The 23,458-nt window shown below is 42.2% G+C and overlaps 1 protein-coding gene across 1 annotated transcript; it reads right to left on the reverse strand.

The window, feature by feature from the left end:
- Positions 1 to 16,394: 16,394 nt before the first annotated feature.
- kctd12.1 (potassium channel tetramerisation domain containing 12.1) lies at positions 16,395 to 17,861 on the reverse strand. The gene has a single exon (XM_029701932.1). The coding sequence runs from the start codon at positions 17,802 to 17,804 to the stop codon at positions 16,929 to 16,931; it is 876 nt and encodes a 291-aa protein (XP_029557792.1). The 5' UTR covers positions 17,805 to 17,861; the 3' UTR covers positions 16,395 to 16,928.
- Positions 17,862 to 23,458: the final 5,597 nt, after the last annotated feature.

Raw genomic sequence — 23,458 nt, forward strand, 5'->3', positions numbered from 1 at the left:
GGACTAAAAACCTGATTCAGTTACACCAGCTCTGTCAGGAGGAATGGGCCAAAATTCACCCAACTTATTGTGGGAAGCCTATTGAAGGCTACCTGAAACATTTGACCCAAATTAAACAGTTTAAAGGCAATGCTATCAAATAGTAATTGAGTGTATGTAAACTTCTGACCCACTGGAAAAGTGATGAAAGAAATACAAGCTGAAATAAATCATTCTACTATTATTTTGACATTTCACATTCTTAAAATAAAGTGGTGATCCTAACTGACCCAAGACAGGGAATTTTTATGAGCATTAAATGTCAGGAATTGCGAAACTGAGTTTAAATGTATTTGGCTAAGGTGTATGTAAACTTCTGACTTCAACTGTATATTATCATCATCATTGGTCAATCTATAAAAAATAAAAAAATAAAAAATAAAAAAAAAGGTAAACTTCATCAATATGCCCATGATACTATTATGTATGCCATTGCCCCGACTGTCGATCTGGCTGTGTCAAAATTCCGATTTTATATCTATGCAGGAATCCCTTTGATTTAAAACATGTGTATTTGATATGTGGATTCGTATAATTGTATACATTTTTATTTTTATTTTTTATCTTCCTATTTCTTTGTGTAATCCCTCTGGCTGTTCTGTTTGTTTTTCATGTTACTGTTATAAACAAAGAAATCAAAGAAATCAAATACGGGTTAAACTAAATACATGTTATTATTAAACTCTCGTAGGAATGTTTCAGATTAACTACATGTTCAATCATTGGATGGTTATCCATTCGAACGTGTTCCCGCATATAAAGATTTAAGCATTTGGATTGATATGGATTTGACGTTTAAAAAATAAATGGATGAGCTGGTTAAGAAGCTAAGATTTAAAGTTAACTTTTCTACAAAAACACATTGTGCCTTTCTCTAATTACAGTTAATCCTTTCATCTCTTCTTGATTATGGTGATATTTATCAAAGGGCAGCTGCTACTACTCTTAAATCTTTGGGATGCCATCAACCCTAGTGCCCTTCGTTTTGTTACAGGTGACAGTTGGTTAACTCTTGAGGTTCTCTACAAAGCTGGGTAAATCTGCTTTTAGTTTCAGTGCTGGAACAAAATTTGAAATGCATTTCATCTTTTGGCGCCGTTCGGGCAGTTTAAAGTATTGATTGGGGACTTATTTATGGAGGAATGTAACAGTTTTATTTGTGCTTCCCATGACTATTTTAATGTCCTAGGTCTCATTGTCTTCCCTGTTAAAATAAAGATTAAATAAAACATCTGATGGACAACTGATTACCACACAAGACTTAAAGGGTAATGTCTGAGACTACATCGTCACAGTCTACCCGGCTATGTTAGAATTACAGTTAGTCAGAGCCCCAGGCAACTGCATTTTGAGTTAACATTGGGGTAGAATCTAACATTCCTCAAACAATTCAGTATATTTATCAATGAGAGTTTGCAATATAATTTGCTCCATAATTACCCACTCGCACCATGCTTTGAGAAAATGTCTATATATTGTAATAGCTAAAGCTGAAACCTGTCCTATACACAACCAAGACAACCGCAGCATAAAAACACCCACGTTTCCCAAAAACACTGCCATTAGTCCATTAATTGTGTTGTCGGTTGAATTTGAGTTTCAATGAAGAAACATGGCTAAGCTCTTTGACTGGGAGTGCAAAGGCCAAATCAAAACGTGAATGAGCATTGCTTTGCGTAGACGCAATAAAAAAATAAGCATCTAAAGGCTTGTGTGAGATGAGACTTAAGTAAATAGACAGAATTCCTGAGAGGACAATAAAATCCCTTTGGATAGTGTAATATTCACTGCGTGCACAATTGTTAGGCAAATTGTATTCATCGAGATTAATTTTACTGTTGAACAAACACAATGCTCTCAGTCAATCCAAAATGTTATTGAACCTCAAACCTGAATGTTTAACAAAGGAAAAGTGAGTTCTATATTTCCCTGAGAAAGACACAAGTGTGCAGAATTATTAGGCAACTAAATTACAAAAACAATTTCTCTCAACTCACTTGTTGATTCTCAATTTTTAGAGTAAGTGTAACAGATAACACAAAATGACAAATTATATAACATTTTTGTCCTTTCAAAAATATTCGGTGACTAATATAGCCACCCTTATTTTCAAGAACTGCCATGAGCCTTCCATGGAGTGTCAGTTTCTTGATCTGTTCACGATCAATTTTCGCTAAAGCAGCAACCACAGCCTCCCAAATGCTGTTCAAAGAGGTGTATCGTCTTCCCTCACTGTAAATCTCACGTTTGAGAAGGGCCCACAATTTCTCAATAGGATTTAAGTCAGGTGAGGAAGGGGGCCAGGTCGTTATTCAGGCATCTTTGAGGCCCTTGCTGGCTAGCCAAGTAGTGGAGTACTTGGATGCATGTGATGGAGCATTGTCCTGCATAAAGATCATGGTCTTCTAGAATGCTGAGGACATCTTCCTGTACCACTGTTTGATGAAATAAATCTTCCAGAAACGGGCAGTAGGTTTGGGAGTTGAGTTTCAGTCCATCTTCAACCTGAAAAGGTCCAACTACCTCATCCTCAATGATAGCAGCCCATACCAGTACCCCTCCTTCACCTTGCTGGCACCGGACTCAAAGTGGTGCCCTGTGTCCATTACTGATCCAGCCACGGGCCCATCCATTTGGTCCATCAAGAGTCACTTTCATTTGATCTGTCCATAAAACCTTTGGGCAAAGAAATACCTGAAGACAAGATTTTTCAATCTTGACGCTTCAACTTGTGAATCTTTTTCAGTGGTGGTCTTGTTTCAGTCTTCTTGACCTTGGCCATGTCTCTGAGCACTTGACACCTTGTACTTCTGAACACTCCAGGTAGGTTGCAGTTCTGGAATACGGTGGCACTGGAGGATAATGGGTTCCTGGTAGTTTGACGTTTAATTCTTCTCAAGTCTTTTGCAGTTAATTTGCACCTTTTCTTCCCCATGTGTTTTTTTGCGCTCCAGTTGACTATTCGCAACAAAACGTTTGATTGTCCGGTGGTCACGCCTCAATAGTTTAGCCATTTAAAGAGTGTCGCAGCCGTCTGAAAGGCATTTTACATTTTTGGCTTTTCAGTGTCAGTTAAATCTCTTTTTTGGCCCATTTTACCTGATAGTAAGGCTGCCTAATAATTATGCACACCTTGATATAAAGGTGTTATTCACTTTCGCCACACCCTCCATTACACAAATACATATCACCTGAACATGATTAAATCCAATAAGCATTCAAGTTCATATGGTTTGGAGTTCGAAAATGTGAATAGAAATAATGATAAGATCAGAATACTCACTTGCCTAATAATTGTGCACGCAGTGTAGAGTTCACCCTGTACAGATACAAGTTACCACAGAGATCATACATCCATATAGATAGTGTCAGAGTTAACCTCAGTGAAGAAGTTTCATATACACTGGAAAAAAAATGCAACACGTAAAGTGTTGGTTCCATGTTTCATGAACCTGAAATAAAAGATTCCAGAAATTTCCCATACGGACATTTTCCATTTCTCTCAAATGTTTTGCACAAATGTGTTACATCCCTGGTAGTCAGCATTTCTCCTTTGCCAAGATAATCCATCCACCTGACAGGTGTGGCATATCAAGAAGCTGATTAAACAGCATGATCCTTACAGGTGCACCTTGTGCTGGGGACAATAAAAGGCCACTAAAATGTGCAGTTTTGGCACAACACAATGCCACAGATGTCTCAAGTTGAGGGTGTGTGCAATTGGCATGCTGACTGCAGGAATGTCCACCAGAGCTGTTGCCAGAGAGAAATTAACATTTAACTACCATAAGCCTCCAACACTGTTTTACAGAATTTGGCAGCATGTCCAACCGGCCTCAACAGCAGACCATGTGTAACCACGGCTAGCCCACAGGTAAAGAAGCCACACCTGGCTTCTTTACCTGTGGGATCATCTGAGACCAGCCACCTGACAGCTAATAAAACTGTGGGTTTGCACAACCAAAGAAAGTCTGGACAAACTGTCAGAAACCATCAAGAAAGCTCATCTGCGTGCTCATCATCCTCACAAGGGTCTTCAGCTCATTGCAGTTCGGCGTTGTAACTGACTTCAGTGGAGAAATACCTTTGATGGCCACTGGCCCACTAGAGAAATGTGCTCTTCACGGATGAATCACGATTTCAACTGTACCGGGCAGATAGTGAATGGCATCGTGTGGGTAAGCGGTTTGCTGATGTCAATGTTGTGAACAGAGTGCACCATGATTGCGGTGAGGTTATGGTATGGACAGGCATAAGCTACGGATAACGAACACAGTTGCATTATTTCGATGGCAATTTGAATGCACAGAGATACCCGTGACGAGATCTTGAGGCTCATTGTCGTGCCATTCATCCGCCGCCATCTCATGTTTCAGCATGAAAATGCATGGCCCCATGTCACAAGGATCTGTATACAATTCCTGGAAGCTGTAATGTTTAAGATACATGTGACCAACAGACGCATATCTGTATTTCCAGTCATGTGAAATCCATTGATTAGGGCCTAATGAATTTGGGTGGGTGGGCCTATGACCCCTGACCAGTCATGTGAAATCCATAGGCCTAATTTATATGAACTAACTCAGTAAAAGCTTTGAAATTGTATTGTATTACTCAGTCCTCTGGCTACTGTAACAGAGATACATTTTGGCTCCTCAGAGGGGGAATGGCCGACTAGTCCTTAGGTATAGTCCTTTGTGCTTTCCTTGTGTTCCTGGACCATTTTCCATGCAACTCCAGGTGACAGAACACATATATTAGGGCCAAGCCTACACAGTCCACCAGAATCCTGTCAAAAGGATTGTCAAAAGCAGGAATAGGCTGAACATGTGCAACCGGCACAGTTTGATTTACCCGTCCGTTGGCAGGCGTGACAAGATTTACAGTGAACCCCAACATCCTGTTTCAGACCAGAAGAAGTTACGCCAAATACAGTCATGTCTTTTTGACGCCATACTACCGTCGTAAGGCAACCTCACTGTAACATCAATTTGAGATACACTGGGCCAATCGTCTTGCCAAGAAATGGCGTGAATGTAATTTCATCGTCCGAACACTGTCAAAGTAGTCAACACAAACTTAATCAAACTTCTCTGGACATACAGTATCTCAGCAAAAAGAGTGGGGAGGGAAGCATCTTTACTCTGTACAGCAATCAGCTGCTTCCTAGACATTGAAGAGTGTAGGGACCCTCTCTTCTTTCAGAAGTCCTACAAACTCACTTACCTTTGAGGTTTTCAAAAGGAGAGGTCACCTCAGGAGGTTTACTGAAATCAGGACCACACATGTCTGACTGATCAAACATTGGGGGATCGCTGACATCCTCAACGGTTGACTTGCTCGCTGCAATCTTCTTAGACCTGACACGTGTAACAGCACACGCTGGTACTTTTCTGATAACCCATCAGGTTCCTCTACTCTGGGTTCCTTACAAACGAGAGTATTTGGCACAACCTTCCCACCAGACAAATTGCCCAAAATGAATGTGACCCCCTTTGGGCTAGGCCTCACTCCTACAACCAAGTAAAAATATCAGACTCAAATTCCACATTATACAAAAGGAAAGTCCATGCAACCTATCACCACACCTTTAACACAGTGTAACCAGCTACGGAATTGTCAGACAGGGAAAACACCCTCCAAAATTAAAGATTGCATCTCCCAAGTGGCACAGTGGTCTAAGGCACTGCATCACAGTGCTAGCTGTGCCACTAGAGATTCTAGGCTCGAGTTCAGGCTCTGTCGCAGCCGGGAGACCTATGGGGTACATTTATGTAGATTGTCAAGGAGGGTTTCCCACAAATGCACCCAAATCAGAGTTCATCTTTAAGAAAAAATTCACTGCTTCAGAGTAATTTTAGCGACTACAAAAATAAAAAAAAGCAGGGGCACAAGATGCCGGACAAAACCTCAATTCTTTTTTCTTTTTTTTAAACACTCCCTAATAACAAACCCAAAATCATCTATCAACAGAAAAAAGGTAACTAGCAAATGAGTCACTAACAACCAAAACAAGTGGGGTTTTAAAATGGGTTGTCAAAAGCATCCATGGGGGTGCTGGCTAAAAATACTTGAGTAACAAACACCCACTAGGTGTACCTGATATCAGACAAACTAAAGGAAAAGAAAGCCCCCGCCAACTTTTTAGGGCATGAAAACAAGATAGAAAAAAAACACTTAAATAGGACATGCTAAATCGCCATGTAGCGCTTCCAACATCTCTCATGCCCCCTATGTCTTTTACACTGCAGCTCTTAAATATCACCTGTCACCTAAACAAGGCGACAGGTGCAACACATCCTAACCAACGAGGATGATTCCAATCAGTGCGCTTCCATACTACTCATAGAGAGAGATAGAGGACTCATCTTTGTATCTGTGCCATTATAGTGTCTGTGACAGCATGGGCAGCGCCATTGAGGCTATCTCCATTTTAAAAGTAGTCAATTTTCTTCTTCACGATTGGCTGATCCCTCCTGGACATGATGCCAACAGGGTCACCAGGAGGGATCAGCCAATGAAGTTGGAAGTCCCACCTAGTTGATTACATTAAAATGGGCAAAACCCCCAATGGCACTAGAGGCCTCTATCATTCTCTATGGCTCAACTCAATTTCTCCTTTCACTCTCTCATGGCAGATCCTCTCTCTATCTCTTCTCTCTCTCCATCTCTACTCTTCTGTCTGCAGCTGGAGCCTTTGATTATTTACACTTGAAATGATAATGACATCATAAAAGAGCCCAGCTGCTCCATTTTGCACCGAGACATCACACACAGCCCAATGTGTGTTAAAAACAGAAGAGTGAAAGGGATTCTAACATCTCCTGAACATGTACATGTGGAGTGGCTGTGGAGCATGTAAAGTTTAATGCATGAGTTGAATCAGCTGTGGGGTTGTTCCCGCTAATGAAAGATGATCCATTCTCAGTGTTGGATACTGAGCCTATCAGTCAGAAACAGACTGGCCATAGGGCAGTTCGAGCATCCATCCCAGGCCGGGATTAAATCCGATCTTGTAGACAATGCAGCTTGTAACGGCAAAGTTGATCGCATTCAAGGTAAACACAGCAGATGTCGGCTCAATTGGAAATTGCCTTTAAATGTCAAGCACACTTTAAAGCGTTTTCGGATTGAATCCCGGCCTTAAAACAAGCCGGCCTTTTTAAAAATATGAATCTGATATTTGCGTTATGAAAGGAACTAGACACGGACACGAATGATCCATTGGTAGTTTGTTGTAACCAAGTATTGGTGCTAACCGTGTGTTATTGGATGCTAGCATGCTAGTTAGCTACGGCGTCATAGGACACGGTGCACTGGGTGGGTTTCACGGAAAAATACTGTACCAAGTTATCTAGTTGAATAAACTAGGTTTGAGCCTATTCCTGTAAACACTGAACCACTGTAGTTTACATCAATTATAATTTCTAAAGTGGAAGTTGGAAAAGTTATATTTGAATGGTTAGTGAGGGAGGCCCTGCTCTCTCGCTTCCCCAGTCGTTTAGTTAATTTTCATTCCAATCTCCTTTGCATTAGCATAGCCTCTCCTGTAGCCTGTCAACTATGTGTCTGTCTATCCCTGTTCTCTTCTCTCTGCACAGGCCACACAAACGCTTCACACCGCATGGCCGCTGCCACTCTAACCTGGTGGTCCCAGCGCGCACAACCCACGTGGAATGCCAGGTCTCCGGCAGCCTCTGGAACTGCTGGTCTGCGGCCAACAAGGCAGAGTTCATCTCAGCCTATTCTACCCTCCAGTCCCTCGACTTCTTGGCGCTGACGGAAACATGGATTACAACATAAAACACTGCGACTGCTCTCTCCTCATCTGACCACGTGTTCTCGCATACCCCCGAGAGCATCTGGTCAGCGGGGTGGTGGCACTGGAATCCTCATCTCTCCCAAGTGGACATTCTCTCTTTCTCCCCTGACCCATCTGTCTATCTCCTCCTTTGAATTCCATGCTGTCACAGTAACTAGCCCATTCAAGCTTAACTTTATCGCCCTCCAGGTTCCCTTGGAGAGTTCATCAATGAGCTTGACGCCTTGATAAGTTCCTTTCCTGAGGACGGCTCACCCTTCACAATTCTGGATGACTTTAACCTCCCTACTTTTACCTTTCACTCATTTCTCTCTGCCTCCTTCTTTCCACTCCTCTCCTCTTTTGACCTCACCCTCTCACCGTCCCCCCCTACTCACAAGACAGGCAATACGCTTGACCTCTTTACTAGATACTGTTCTTCCACTAATCTCACTGCAACGCCCCTCCAAGTCTCCGACCACTACCTTGTATCCTTTTCCCTCTCGCTCTCCTCCAACACTACTCACTCTGCCCCTACTCCGATGGTATTGAGCCGTTGCAACCTTCGCTCTCTCTCTCCTGCTACTCTCTCCTCTTCCATCCTTGCTCAATCCTTCTCCAACCAATCGCCTGATTCTGCCTCCTCAACCCTCCTCTCCTCCCTTTCTGCATCCTTTGACTCTCTATGTCCCCTATCCTCCCGGCCGGCTCGGTCCTCCCCTCCTGCTCCGTGGCTTGACGACTCATTGCGAGCTCACAGAACAGGGCTCCGGGCAGCCGAGCGGAAATGGAGGAAAACAAGCCTCCCTGCGTACCTGGCATCTTTTCACTCCCTCCTCTCCACATTTTCTTCCTCTGTTTCTGCTGCTAAAGCCACTTTCTAGCACCCTAAATTCCAAGCATCTGCCTCTAACCCTGATTGGAAGCCATACTTAGGCAGCTTGTTTTTTTCCTGTGGGTTGTGGGTGGTTGTTTCCTGTATAGTCTGAGAACCTTACGGAACTGTTGATTGTTGGTTTGTTATTTTTGTTTAAGTGTTCACTCTATTACGATAATAAAAGAAGATGAGCACTATACCCACTGCGCTTTGGTCCCCTTTCATCGACGCATATGACAGCTGGTCCTAGATCACTATTCCTACTCTGAATACGCTTTGTGAACACGTCCCGGGAAGAAAGCTTTTGCCCAATACCATGCACAGCAGTCGTTTCACCACAGGACCCTGGAGGTATTACAATCAATAGTTATTAACTAAATATTGTATTTGAATTTCCAAATATCATTATGATACTAACAACATGGTTGTGCAATGCAGTGAATGCTAACATGGCTTTGGTGATGAAAGGTACATAATGCATTTATTATCATCTCCCTACCATGCCACTGCTGTGACATCGGCCTGGACGGTGACACATCTTTTTCAAGCTGCCTGACTGGATACTTTCTGGTACGTACCTAAAAGAATTCAACACAATTGGTAAGTAATGCTAGGCTATGACCGGCCGGCTCGGTCCTCCCCTCCTGCTCCATGGCTTGACGACTCATTGCGAGCTCACAGAACAGGGCTCCGTGCAGCCGAGTGGAAATGGAGGAAAACTAGCCTCTCTGCGGACCTGGCATCTTTTCACTCCCTCCTCTCCACATTTTCTTCCTCTGTTTCTGCTGCTAAAGTCACTTTCTACCACTCTTAATTCCAAGCATCTGCCTCTAACCCTAGGAAGCTCTTTGCCACCTTCTCCTCCCTCCTGAATCCCCCTCCCCCTCCCCCCCTACTCCCTCTCTGCAGATTACTTTGTCAACCATTTTGAAAAGAAGGTTGAAGACATCCGATCCTCGTTTGTTAAGTCAAACGACACCGCTGGTCCTGCTCACATTGCCCTACCCTATGCGTTGACCTCTTTCTCCCCTCTCTCTCCAGATGAAATCTTGCAACTTGTGACGGCCTGCCGCCCAACAACCTGCCCGCTTGACCCTATCCCCTCCTGTCTTCTCCAGACCGTTTCCGGAGACCTTCTCGCTTATCAACTCATCCTTGACCGCTGGCTACGTCCCTTCCATCGTCAAGAGAGCGAGAGTTGCACCCCTTCTCAAAAAACCTAAACTCGATCCCTCTGATGTCAACAACTACAGACCAGTATCCCTTCTTTCTTTTCTATCCAAAACTCTTGAGCGTGCCGTCCTTGGCCAGCTCTCTTGCTGTCTCTCTCAGAATGACCTTCTTGATCCAAATCAGTCAGGTTTCAAGACTGGTCATTCAACTGAGACTGCTCTTCTCTGTGTCACGGAGGCTCTCCCCACTGCTAAAGCTAACTCTCTCTCCTTTGCTCTCATCCTTCTAGACCTATCTGCTGCCTTTGATACTGTGAACCATCAGATCCTCCTCTCCACCCTCTCCGAGTTGGGCATCTCTGGCACGGCTCACTCTTGGATTGTGTCCTACCTGACAGGTCGCTCCTACCAGGTGGCGTGGCGAGAATCTGTCTCCGCACCACGTGCTCTCACCACTGGTGTCCCCCAGGGCTCAGTTCTAGGCCCTCTCCTATTCTCGCTATACACCAAGTCACTTGGCTCTGTCATATCCTCACATGGTCTCTCCTATCATTGCTATGCAGACGACACACAATTCATCTTCTCCTTTCCCCCTTCTGATAACCAGGTGGTGAATTGCATCTCTTTGTCTGGCAGACATATCGGTGTGGATGACGGATCACCACCTCAAGCTGAACCTTTGCAAGATGGAGCTGCTCTTCCTCCCGGGGAAGGACTGCCCTTTCCATGATCTCGCCATCACGGTTGACAACTCCATAGTGTCCTCCTCCCAGAGTGCTAAGAGCCTTGGCGTGATTCTCCGCTAACATCAAGGCGGTGACCCGATCCTGTAGGTTCATGCTCTACAACATTCGCAGAGTACGACCCTGCCTCACACAGGAAGTGGCGCAGGTCCTAATCCAGGCACTTGTCATCTCCCGTCTGGATAACTGCAACTCACTGTTGGCAGGGCTCCCTGAATGTGCCATTAAACCCCTACAACTCATCCAGAACGCCGCAGCTCCACACACTCCATTGTCTTCCAGTTGAAGCTCGCATCTGCTATAAGACCATGGTGCTTGCCTACGGAGCTGTGGGGGGAACGGCACATCCGTACCTTCAGGCTCTGATCAGTCCCTACAAAGAAGGGCACTGCGTTCATCCACCTCTGGCCTGCTCGCCTCCCTACCTCTGCGGAAGCACAGTTTCCACTCAGCCTAGTCAAAACTGTTCGCTGCTCTGGCACCCCAATGGTGGAACAAGCTCCCTCACGACGCCAGGACAGCGGAGTCAATCACCACCTTCTGGAGACACCTGAAACCCCACCTCTTTAAGGAATACCTGGGATAGGATTAAGTAATCCTTCTACCCCCCCCCCCCCACTACCCTCCCCCCCCAAAAAATATATAGATGTACTATTGTAAAGTGGTTGTTCCACTGGATATCATAAGGTGACTGCACCAATTTGTAAGTCGCTCTGGATAAGAGCGTCTGCTAAATTACGTAAATGTAATGTAAATGAAAAAGCATTGTGTGGATTAGGCATCCACAACACCAAAATCTGAACCTGTTAGGGACAGATGTTCCGCTATGGAACGCCTCACCAATATCCAATGGTATAGAGTGGCGCGAATTACAAAAAACTTCAATTTTTCAAACATATGACTATTTTACACCATTTTAAAGAAAAGTCTCTCCTTTATCTAACCACATTGTCCGATTTCAAAAAGGAGAGTACCCAGCCAGAAATAATCACACAGCCATTTTTCAAGCAAGCATATATGTCACAAAACCAAAACCACAGCTAAATGCAGCACTAACCTTTGATGATCTTCATCAGATCACACTCCTAGGACATTATGTTATACAATACATGCATGTTTTGTTCAATCAAGTTCATATTTATATCAAAAACCTGCTTTTTACATTAGCATGTTTTGTTCAGAACTAACATACCCACCGAAAACTTCCGGTGAATTTACTAAATTACTCACGATAAACGTTGACAAAAAACAAAAATTATTTTAAGAATTATAGATGCAGAACTCCTTTATGTAATCGCGGTGTCCGATTTTAAAATAGCTTTTCGGTGAAAGCACATTTTGCAATATCCTGAGTAGATAGCCCGGCCATCATGGCTAGCTATTTTGACACCCACCAAGTTTGGCCCTCACCAAACTCAGATTTACTATAAGAAAAATTGGATTACCTTTGCTGTTCTTCGTCAGAATGCTTTCCCAGGACTTCTACTTCAACACGCAATGTTGTTTTGGTTCCAAATAATCCATAGTTATATCCAAATAGCTCCATTTTGTTTGTGCGTTCAAATCACTATCCGAAGGATGATGCGCCGGCACGTTTCGTGACAAAAAATGTAAAAATATTCCATTACCGTACTTCGAAGCATGTCAAACGTTGTTTAAAATCAATTTTTATGCGATTATTCTCTTAAAATAGCGATAATATTCCAACCGGGAAACATTGTATCCGTTCAAACACTGAAAGAAGAAAATGGAGTCGTCACATGCACGCGCGCTCCAGTGCAATTGTTCTCAGAAGTACCACTCTCCAAAACCCCTACTGTTTTTCGCCCAGAGACTGCAGAGTTATCATTCCACGTTCTGGCGCCTTCTGAGATCCAATGAAAGCCTTAGAAAATGTTACGTTACAGCAGAGATCCTGTATTTTTGATAAAGAGGCTACAGAAGGCCAATAAATTGTCAGACAGGGCACTTCCCATATAGAATCTTCTCAGGTTTTGGCCTGCCATATGAGTTCTGTTATACTCACAGACACCATTCAAACAGTTTTAGAAACTTTAGGGTGTTTTCTACCCAAATCTACTAATTATATGCATATTCTAGTTTCTGGGCAGGAGTAATAACCAGATTAAATCGGCTACGTTTTTTATCCGGCCGTGAAAATACTGCCCCCATCCCAAACAGGTTAATATACGTATCAGAGTGGGATCATGTCTTTATCCATCTGACCTGAATTAAATAACAGAACAGATTCCTCTGACTTTGCACGCTAATAGCGTTTCAATCGGTGACGTCACTCGCTCTGAGACCTTGAAGTAGTTGAAATTGCCAAGAAACTGAAGATAGGTCTCAATATCAACAGTGAAAAGGTGACTCCAGGATGCTGGCCTTCTAGGCAGAGTTCCTCTGTCCAGTGTTTGTGTTCTTTTGCCCATCTAAATCTTTTATTTTTATTGGCCAGTCTGAAATATGGCTTTTTCTTTGCAACTCGGAGTTGCCTCTTCACTGTTGACGTTGAGACTGGTGTTTTGCGGGTACTATTTACTGAAGCTGCCAGTTGAGGACTTGTGAGGCATCTGTTTCTCAAACTAGACACTCTAATGTACTTGTCCTCTGGCTCAGTTGTGCACCGGGGCCTCCCACTCCTCTTTCTATTCTGGTTAGAGACAGTTTGCGCTGTTCTGTGAAGGGAGTAGTACACAGCGTTGTACGAGATCTTCCGTTTCTTGGCAATTTCTCAGAACACGAATAGACTGGCGAGTTTCAGACGAAAGTCCTATGTTTCTGGCCATTTTGAGCCTGTAATCCAACCCACAAATGCTGATGCTCCAGATACTCAACTAACATAATTGCAAAAGGGTTTTCTAATTATCAATTAGCCTTTTAAAATGATAAACTTGGATTAGCTAACACAACATGCCATTGGAACACAGGAGTGATGGTTGCTGATAATGGACCTCTGTTCGCCTATGTAGATATTACATAAAAAATCTGCCGTTTCCAGCTACAATAGTCATTTACAACGTTAACAATGTCTACACTGTATTTCTGATCAATTTGATGTTATTTTAATGGACAAAAAATTAGCTTTCTTTGAAAAACAAGGGCATTTCTAAGTGACCCCAAACTTTTGAACGGTAGCGAACATATGAGATGAGTAAAGCAAGATATGCAAACTTTATTAAAGGGGTATTATTTAAAGTGACTAGTGATCCATTTATTAAAGTGGCCAATGATTTTGAGTCTGTATGTAGGCGGCAGCCTCTCTGTGCCAGTGATGGCTGTTTAACAGTCTGATGGCCTTGAGATAGAAGCTGTTTTTCAGTCTCTCGGTCCCAGCTTTGATGCACCTGCACTGACGTCGCCTTCTGGATGGTAACGGGGTGAGCAGGCAGTGGCTCGGGTGTTTGTTGATCTTTTTGGCCTTCCTGTGACATCGGGTGCTGTAGGTGTCCTGGAGGGCAGGACAACAGAGTCAACCATTCTGTTCCCAGTGCAGAACTCACCCTTGTCACCAACATGATGAGAGAATGATATGAGTATGATTGGTTTTATAGGCCTATGCTCTTATTATGGCTCTCCACAAAATGTAAAAGTAATGTATGATGTACAAAGTTTGAAAACGCTGCAATCGGATAGTAAAGAGATGTGATTTGGCAATGAATCTTCCGATCATTCAAGAACATCTTTCGATGAAGAGATCATTTCTATGAAGTGACACACTAGTTCCCAACCTGACACACCACACATGACAGTCTGTCGCAGAGCAGCAACCCTTGAGCGGTTTTGGGGTTAAGTACCTTGATCAAGGGCACAATGGCAGTAGGTGTCACCTGGAATGCTGATGCTCACTCCCACCAGATTTCTCTCGACAGCCCTGTATTAGAACCTGCAACCCTCTAGGGGTAATGGCCCCTCTCTCCAGAAATGGAAACCACTTATGGATAAGGAACAATAGGAAAGATCCAGCATAGTGTCTTCAGTCAGTGGTAAACTTAGCGTAGAGAATATGTTAGAATTGTATAAGACTTTATTTCAGTATCTGAACAAGTTAACAAATATGCAACACAACAAAACAAATGCATATTTTTGGGCAATCAGTCTACTGTGGGATGAAGAAGAAAATACATTATTTGGTAAAGCAAGCCTCTAATGAATGAATTACACTGACTAAAATGCTGTAAAATAGTACAATAACGTTCTGCCATGTCTATACGCTGTTGTATTAACTTTATGGATCACAAAGTGCAGTCTGATGGGGTTAATTTAACATTGTCATGCAAATTGGGACAGGGAGAAATGCTTTGATTGCCTAGTCTCGCACAGATAAATAACCCAATTTCATTACAACACCATTATTATTACTACAGGAATTTGCATTTGTCAGCTCAGCAGAGATGTGGTCTTAGTAGGCTAATAAAGGGAGTTATTTCAGGTCAATAGAAGGCTCGGTAGAAGTTCTAGTATACAAAATAAAGTAGAAATACATGTATGTCTATTACTCTTGGACATTCAAAATCATCTCTTACATAAATCAACTCTATTTATTTTTTAACAAGACTGGATTCAGAAAACAATACTGAAGGTTACCAGTCAGTGGCAGGGAACCATGGTGACCGGTCTATGAAATAACTGAAAGGTGGCATGTATACACTGAGTGTACAAAACATTATGAACACCTGTTTTTCCATGACATAGGTAAACCAGGTAAATCCAGGTGAAAGTTATGGTCCCTTATTGGTGTCACTAAATCCACATCTAATAAGTGAAGGGGAGGAGACAGGTTAAAGAAGGATTTTTAAACATTGAGACAATTGAGACATTGATTGTGTATGTGTTCCATTCAGAGGGTAAATGGCCAAGAAAAAAGATTCAAGTTCCTTTGAATGGGGTGTGGTGGGTGCCAGGTGCACCGGTTTGTGTCAAGACCTACGACACTGCTGGGAGGAAAACACTCAACAGTTTCCCGTGTGAATCAAGTGCATGCGTATGTTAATATATATTCGTATTGGTTGCTTGAATTTACATGTCAGTAAGATGTTATGCCATTGGTCATGCTTGCAGATAGGGGATTTCGAACGTCAATTCTTACCAGTCTGATATTGCTATACAAGCAGTAGGTCACGTTCTGAAATACTCTATCCTATTTTCATATTTACAATGTGTATGAGTTCACTATGTACATTTCCAGATAAATAGATAGACTGAGTATACCAAACATTAGGAACACCTTCCTAATATTGAGTTGCACCCACCCTTTTGCCCTCAGAACAGCCTCAATTCATTGGGGCATGGACTCTACAAGATGTCGAAAGCGTTCCACAGGGATGCTGGCCCAATGCTTCCCACAGTTGTGTCAAGTTGGCTGGATGTACTTTGGGTTGCGGACCATTCTTGATACACATGAGAAACTGTTGAGCATGAAAAACCAGCAGCGTTGCAGTTCTTGACACCTGGAACCTACTACCATACCCCATTCAAAGGCACTTAAATATTTTGTATTGCCCATTCACCCTCTGAATGGCATACATACACAATCCATGTCTCAATTGTCTCAAGGCTTAAACATCCTTTAATCTGTCTTCTCCCCTTCATCTACACTGATTGAAGTGGATTTAACAAGTGACATCAATAAGGGATCATAGCTTTCACCTGGATTCACCTGGTCAGTCTATGTCATGGAAAGAGCAGGTATCCTTAATGTTTTGTATAATTAGTGTATATATGTGTGTGTGTGTGTGTGTGTGTGTATGTGTTACCTGTTAGATGTTGAGGGCTTCCTGGGGTGTGCTTTTGTATGTTATTGCTGTAAGCGCAAGTTAGCTAGCATGCCCTAATTGTAATGGTCCCTGCTAATTCACAGTTATTTTCATGCTAAAAGACAAATCACTAATCTACAGCCATCAACATATTGTTGTCCGGCACATCTAATGTGCTTCTTTGTGTCTATCTTCAGAATAAACACCAATCTGGGATCGCTGGCTGGACAGTCCTTTCTTTAAAAACACAACTCAAGAGAATTATTAAGTATGACCTGTCTTCTTGTCTTCATGGGACATCTGTTACATGTGCGTGTGTAAAATGTCATTAAATGAATTAATTCAATAGCCATCTCCACAAGGCAAATTAACATATGATAACATCCGGAATTCTAGGTTAGTGTGTATTGACCTATAGACTGTGGCTATTTGCCATTAAATATGTAAAGAAATTATGAGATGCCTATTTGCACGAGTAAACACAAAACAGTAATTTTCTGTTGGCAGCGGGTGGGCTCAGGTGGTGACCATATTAACAATTTAGTCCCGACAGAACACATACTCGTTATAACTCGTCCAGATTTTATCCTCGTTTGGGTCATTGCTGGTGTAGGCGCATGTGCCCGTGGAGCTACAAGCCACCATGTGAAAGCCAACCTCGGTCAGCTTGTCAAACGCCTGCTCAAGGAAATTGAATTTCAGGTAGTAACGGGAGGTATACCTCTCCGGTGGCCGGTCGGGGTCCCTGCTCTCATTCAAAGTGTCCCCGAACACCTCTTTGGCAAGGGAAATTTTCCCGCACACCGTGATGCGCGCCACTCTCCTGAACTTGGCATCGGTTTGGATATCTCTCCCTATAGTGTACGATCCCCTGTATCCAATTGTGATGTAGCCCGACTTTCTGGACTCCAGAGACTGGGAGTGAGCGCTGCTCATTGCAGTCATCATGCGCAAAGTTTCCATGCCAACGCCGGAGGACCCGGTGCCGCACTGAAGCGCACCCTCCTCGGTGTCGCTCTGGCAAATCTCCTCGTTGATGGAGTTCACTTTGCTCATCCTGGGGCTCAGGCGCTTGGACAGGTCCCGCAGCTGGAAAAACTCAGCCTCCCTCTGCAGCCGGCTTTTCTCGGGGAAATAATCAGGCAGCACCAGGTTGAGGTCCCGCAGGTAGTCTAAAATATAACGGAACAAGAAACCGTCCCTGTCCAAGAAGTAGCGCCCTTTGCCATCTCGCGCCAGGTCCTTTGGAGCCTTCTTGCTGAACATGGTCCAGAGGAGCGAGTCTGGGACGGCGACCAAAGTTATGTGCCGTGTCACATACACCTGTCCCCCGACATTCAGTTCAATTATCTCAGAGAATGGGGACCCAGACTCGGCTCGATTAGAGCTCCCCTGCTCTGTGTCCGTCATTGCCATCTTTACGCGCAGTTCTGTGTCACTGTCACCGACTGGAATCCCTATAATAATGAGACAGAAAGTCTAGCGGTTTGTTTATGTAATGCTGTGCTTGTCGGTGTGGGAGGAGAGAGTAGACAGCTGATTTGAATGATGACTGTTAACAATAGACCTATAGTAGGCCTAGTCTATGACTGCATTCTATGACAATAGTGAGACTAGGGGAGACAGGACCCACTGGGCACAGACGTCAGTTCAAAGTTTAGTTTTGATTTAAACTAACATGAATTCAATGTAAAATCAACAACAAATGCCACCATGTCATTGGATTTAGGTTAAACGTTTGTGGAAAACAAGACAAAATACCCTTCTGTTGATGACTTTTTGCAAATCCAATTAGTTTTACAGAAAAAATGAATATATGCTGGAGGAGTGCTTGACACCATCTGTCAAGCATGGTGGAGGCAATGTGATGGTCTGGGGTGCTTTGGTGGTGGTAAAGTTGGAGATGTATACAGGGTAAAGGGATCTTGAAGAAGGAAGGATGTCACTCCATGCCATTCCCTGTGGACGGCGCTTAATTGGAGCCAATTTCCTCCTACAACAGGACAATGACCCAAAGCACAGCTTCATACTATGCATTAACCTGTTGGGGACCTGATCCCGGTATTGAGATTTATTGTCAAGAGACCATTCCGGGAAATTCAAAACTGCAAGAATCTAATAATTTCAATTTCTCAAACAATCAACTATTTTTCACCATTTGAAAGATAAACATCTCCTAAATCCAACCACATTGTCCAATTTCAAAGAGGCTTTACGGCGAAAGCATAAAGTTAGGTTATGTTAGGAGAGTACATTGAAAATAGCTGTGTGTAATGTTTTGTCAATTCAAAGACAGGCGTCACCAAAAGCAGATAACCAGCTAAAATTATGCACTAACCTTTGACAATCTCCATCAGATGACACTCCTAGGACATTATGTTATACAATACATGCATTTTTTGTTATATCAAGTTCATATTTATATCCAAAAACAGCATTTTACAGTAGCGGTGAAATTCAGATTTTTTTTTCCCTCAAATGCTTCCGGTGAATCAGCGTTACAATTTACAAAATTACTATTCGAAAACATTGGTAAATTATAATATTGTCATTCAAAGAATTATAGATTAACATCTCGTAAATGCTACCGCATTGCCAGATTTCAAAATAACTTTACTGGGAAATCACACTTTGCAATAAACGGGGTGCTAAGCTAAGAACAATAGGCTAGGATATACAGGTTAGCACCATCTTGTAACCATCTAATATCAATAATAATATTGTAAATAATTCCTTACCTTTGATTATCTACATCAGAAGGCACTTCCAGGAATTCCAGGTCCACAACAAATGTGGTTTCTTTCGACAAAGTTCATAATTTATGTCCAAATAACTCCAAGATGTTCCATGTTGTGAGCATTCAGTAGGCTCCTCAAAGGTAGGGCGGGGGGGAAGTCACAACGAAAAGTTTAAAAAAAATCTATTTACGTTCGTTCAAACATGTCAAACGTTGTTTAGCATCAATCTTTAGGGCCATTTTTAAGGTGAAACATCAGTAATATTTCAACCCGACCTCTCCTGTGTCTTGAAAAATGTTTTGAAAAATGTCTCGCCTCACATGAACTCACATGAACCCGCAGGTGCGCGCAATAATGAAGTGACGACATCCCAGGGACGTCAACTTCTCTTCCTTGTCATCCGGTCTCTGTTCATCATAGACGCTTCAAACAACTTTATAAAGATCGTTGACATCTAGTGGAAGCCGTAGGAAGTGCGAAATGAATCCTTTGTCACTGTGTGATCTATTAGCAATGACTCAAAAATAGTACAGCCACAAAATTCTCATTTCCTGGTTGTATTTTTCTCAGGTTTTTGCCTGCCATAGGAGTTTTGTTATACTTACAGACACCATTCAAACAGTTTTAGAAAATTCAGAGTGTTTTCTATCCAAATCTGTTAATAATATGCATATCCTAGCTTCTGAGTTGGTGTAGGAGGCAGTTAAAAATGGGCACATATTTTTTTCAAAATTCTCAATACTGCCCCCTAGCCCGTAGGGAAGAAGCAGTCAGCTGGTATTCTGTCTATAATGGAGTGGCCATCACAGTCACCGGATCTCAACCCTATTGAGCTGTTGTGGGATCAGCTTGACCGTATGGTACGTATTAAGTGCCCATCAAGTCAATCCAACTTGTGGAAGGTGCTTCAGGAAGCATTGGGTGAAATCTCTTCAGATTACCTCAAACTGACAACTAGAATGCCAAAGGTCTGCAAGGCTGTAATTGCTGCAAATGGAGGATTCTTTGATGAAAGCAAAGTTTGAAGGACACAATTATTATTTCAATTAAAAATCATTATTTATAACCTTGTCAACATCTTGACTATATTTCCTATTCATTTTGCAACTCATTTCATGTATGTTTTCATGGAAAACAAGGACATTTCTAAGTGTCCCCAAACTTTTGAATGGTGGTGTATATAAATAATTTTTTTTGTAACATTTTAATAATTTTATTTAATAAACAAAGGTTGTGCAACATAACGCTCTATGTAAGGAATAAATTAGAGTTAAAATGAGGTTGCTAAAGTCATTTGGTTGAATCATGTAAGTGTTTTTGGGGAAAACCAAAGGCAGTGCAATATGTGTCCCTCCCCTTTGAACAATACAAAGTTGGTTTGAGGTGCTTAGGTCATGTGATCAAGGAGCTATTGAAATTATTAAAAGTCGGAAATGTAACTAATAAATGAAGGTAAAATACATTTCTTTGTAAATGTTTGACCCAAAAGCTGTGCAATGTTTGTTTGAGGTGGCTAGGTCATGCCATCAAAGAGCTTTTGAATTGTAAGTGATTTTTTAAAATCAATTTATATATATATATATATATATATATATATATATATATATGTATATATACATGTACAGTGGCTTGTGAAAGTATTCAACCCCTTGGCATTTTTCCTATTTTGTTGCCTTACAACCTGGAATTAAAATAGATTTTTTGGGGGGTTCATATCATTTGATTTACACAACATGCCTACCACTTTGAAGATGCAGAATCTTTTTTTAATGTGAAACCAACAAGAAATAAGACTGAACTTGAGCATGCATAACTATTCACCCCCACCACCCAAAGTCAATACTTTGTAGAGCCACCTTTTTGCAGCAATTACAGCTGCAAGTCTCTTGTGGTATGTCTCTATAAGCTTGGCACATCTAGCCACTGGGATTGTTTTCCATTCTTCAAGGCAAAACTGCTCCAGCTCCAGCTCCTTCAAGTTGGATGGGTTCCGCTGGTGTACAGCGGAAGTCATACCACAGATTCTCAATTGGATTTGACTAGGCCCTTCCAAGACATTAAAATGTTTCCCCTTAAACCACTCGAGTGTTGCTTTAGCAGCATGCTTAGGGTCATTGTCCTGCTGGAAGGTGAACTTCCGTCCCAGTCTCAAATCTCTGGAAGCCTGAAACAGGTTTCCCTCAAGAATTTCCCTGTATTTAGTGCTATACATCATTCCTTCAATTCTGACCAGTTTCCCAGTCCCTGCCACTGAAAAACATCCCCACAGCGTGATGCTGCCACCACCATGCTTCACTGTGGGGATGATATTCTCGGGGTGGTGAGAGGTGTTGGGTTTGCATCAGACATAGCGTTTTCCCTTGATGGTCTCTTTGTTGCCTCTCTGATCAATGCCCCCTTTACCTGGTCCTTGAGTTTTGGTGGGCGGCCCTCTCTTGGCAGGTATGTTGTGGTGCCATATTCTTATTTTTTTTAATAATGGATTTAATGGTGTTCTGTGGGATGTATTTTTTTAAACCCAACCCTGATCTGTACTTCTCCACAACTTTGTCCCTGACCTGTTTGGAGAGCTCCTTGGTCTTCATGGTGCCGGTTGCTTGGTGGTGCCCCATGCTTAATGGTGTTGCAGACTCTGGGGCCTTTCAGAACATGTGTGTATATGTTCTGAGATCATGTGACAGATCATGTGACACTTAGATTACACACAGGTGGACTTTATTTAAGTAATTATGTGACTTCTGAAGGTAATTGGTTACACCAGATCTTATTTAGGTGCTTCATAGCAAAGGTGAAAACATATGCACCACCACTTTTCCATTTTTTATCTAGACAAATTTTTTGAAACAAGTTATTTTTTTCATTTCACTTCACCAGTTTTGACTATTTTGTGTATGTCCATTACATGAAATCCAAATTAAAATCAATTTAAATTACAGGTAACAAAATAGGAAAAATGCCAAGGGGGTGAATACTTTTGCAAGGCACTGCATGAATACTTTTTTTTAGAAATCCCAAGAGCAACATACATCTATCTCTATGTAAGGAATAATGTACAATTGAAATTAGGTTTCTAAGTCGTGGTTGAAGAGCCTTTGACATTTGACTTTTTTTGACGTCCCTAACTAGTTTTATTGAAGGTGCGCCAGGCTGCCTACACCGTTGCTGTGTGAGTATGAAAGTCGGGTCAGAACAGGACAAGGTGGCCCAGAGGAAGCAGCTGTTCTCAACCTCTACAATGCCCCCTTCTTCCAAGAGCTCACTGAGTTTGAATGAAGACCTCTAAGGAGGTAAGTACACACACACACACACACACACACACACACACACACACACACACACACACACACACACACACACACACACACACACACACACACACACACACACACACACACACACACCAGCTTGATATGTCCCTTGTTACCTGTCTTTTTATCCACAGAGTAACAGCCCTGGTGCTTTCTGTCTCATTCTATTCTTTATTTTTCTATGCTTGTCATAATTAAAGGCGAGAAGAGCTAACAATCAGAACTGAGGAGGAATGTTACGGATCCCCATGAGGAACACCTGATGCTTTACTGACTTCTTTCTCCTGTATGCTCTCCTGATTAAACTTTCCCGTTGTGTGTATTACCGGGCTCTTAACCGCCTTACCTCAAATAGAGTTGCCCCTAATCATAGATCTAGAATTCTACCCAATCCCACCCAATTTTAAGTCTGTCTCTCTTTGACTCTTCTCCCCCACACCCCACACACACAGGCACACAATATTGTTTTAGATTAGTGTTGTAATGATGGTCTTATTTGGTTATATACTTCTATTGTCAATTATGTTGTTAATTTGCTGTTAATGTTGTTACCAATTTGAATACATTTATTTTATATACAAATGGGTAACCCTTTACTTGACACCCAGCATCATAACACGTTATGACACGGTCATAGCCATGTCATAACCTGTCATAATATGGTCATAACCCTGTCATGACATATATTTAGACCTGTTGTGACATATATTGCATTATTTATACATTGCCATATAAATTACATAATTTAATTATCATAGTAATTGCGCAGACATTGATGTCAGACATGTACCTACCCCAATTCTCTGTTGCTGATGACTGGGATGAATGCAGTGGCAGATTTCAGGAGCAGGACAACACACCCTCTTTTTGACTAATTTCTATTTGTATTTATTAAGGATCCCCATTAGCTGCTGCCAAGGCAGTTCCTGGGGTCCAGCAACATTAAGGCAGTTATAAACAATTTCAAATATGACATTTCATAACACTTTCCACAACACATTGTGTTCCCTCAGGCCACTACTTT

This window comes from Salmo trutta, chromosome 20 (genome assembly GCF_901001165.1).
Source record: "Salmo trutta chromosome 20, fSalTru1.1, whole genome shotgun sequence".
Taxonomy (NCBI): Eukaryota; Metazoa; Chordata; class Actinopteri; order Salmoniformes; family Salmonidae; genus Salmo; species Salmo trutta.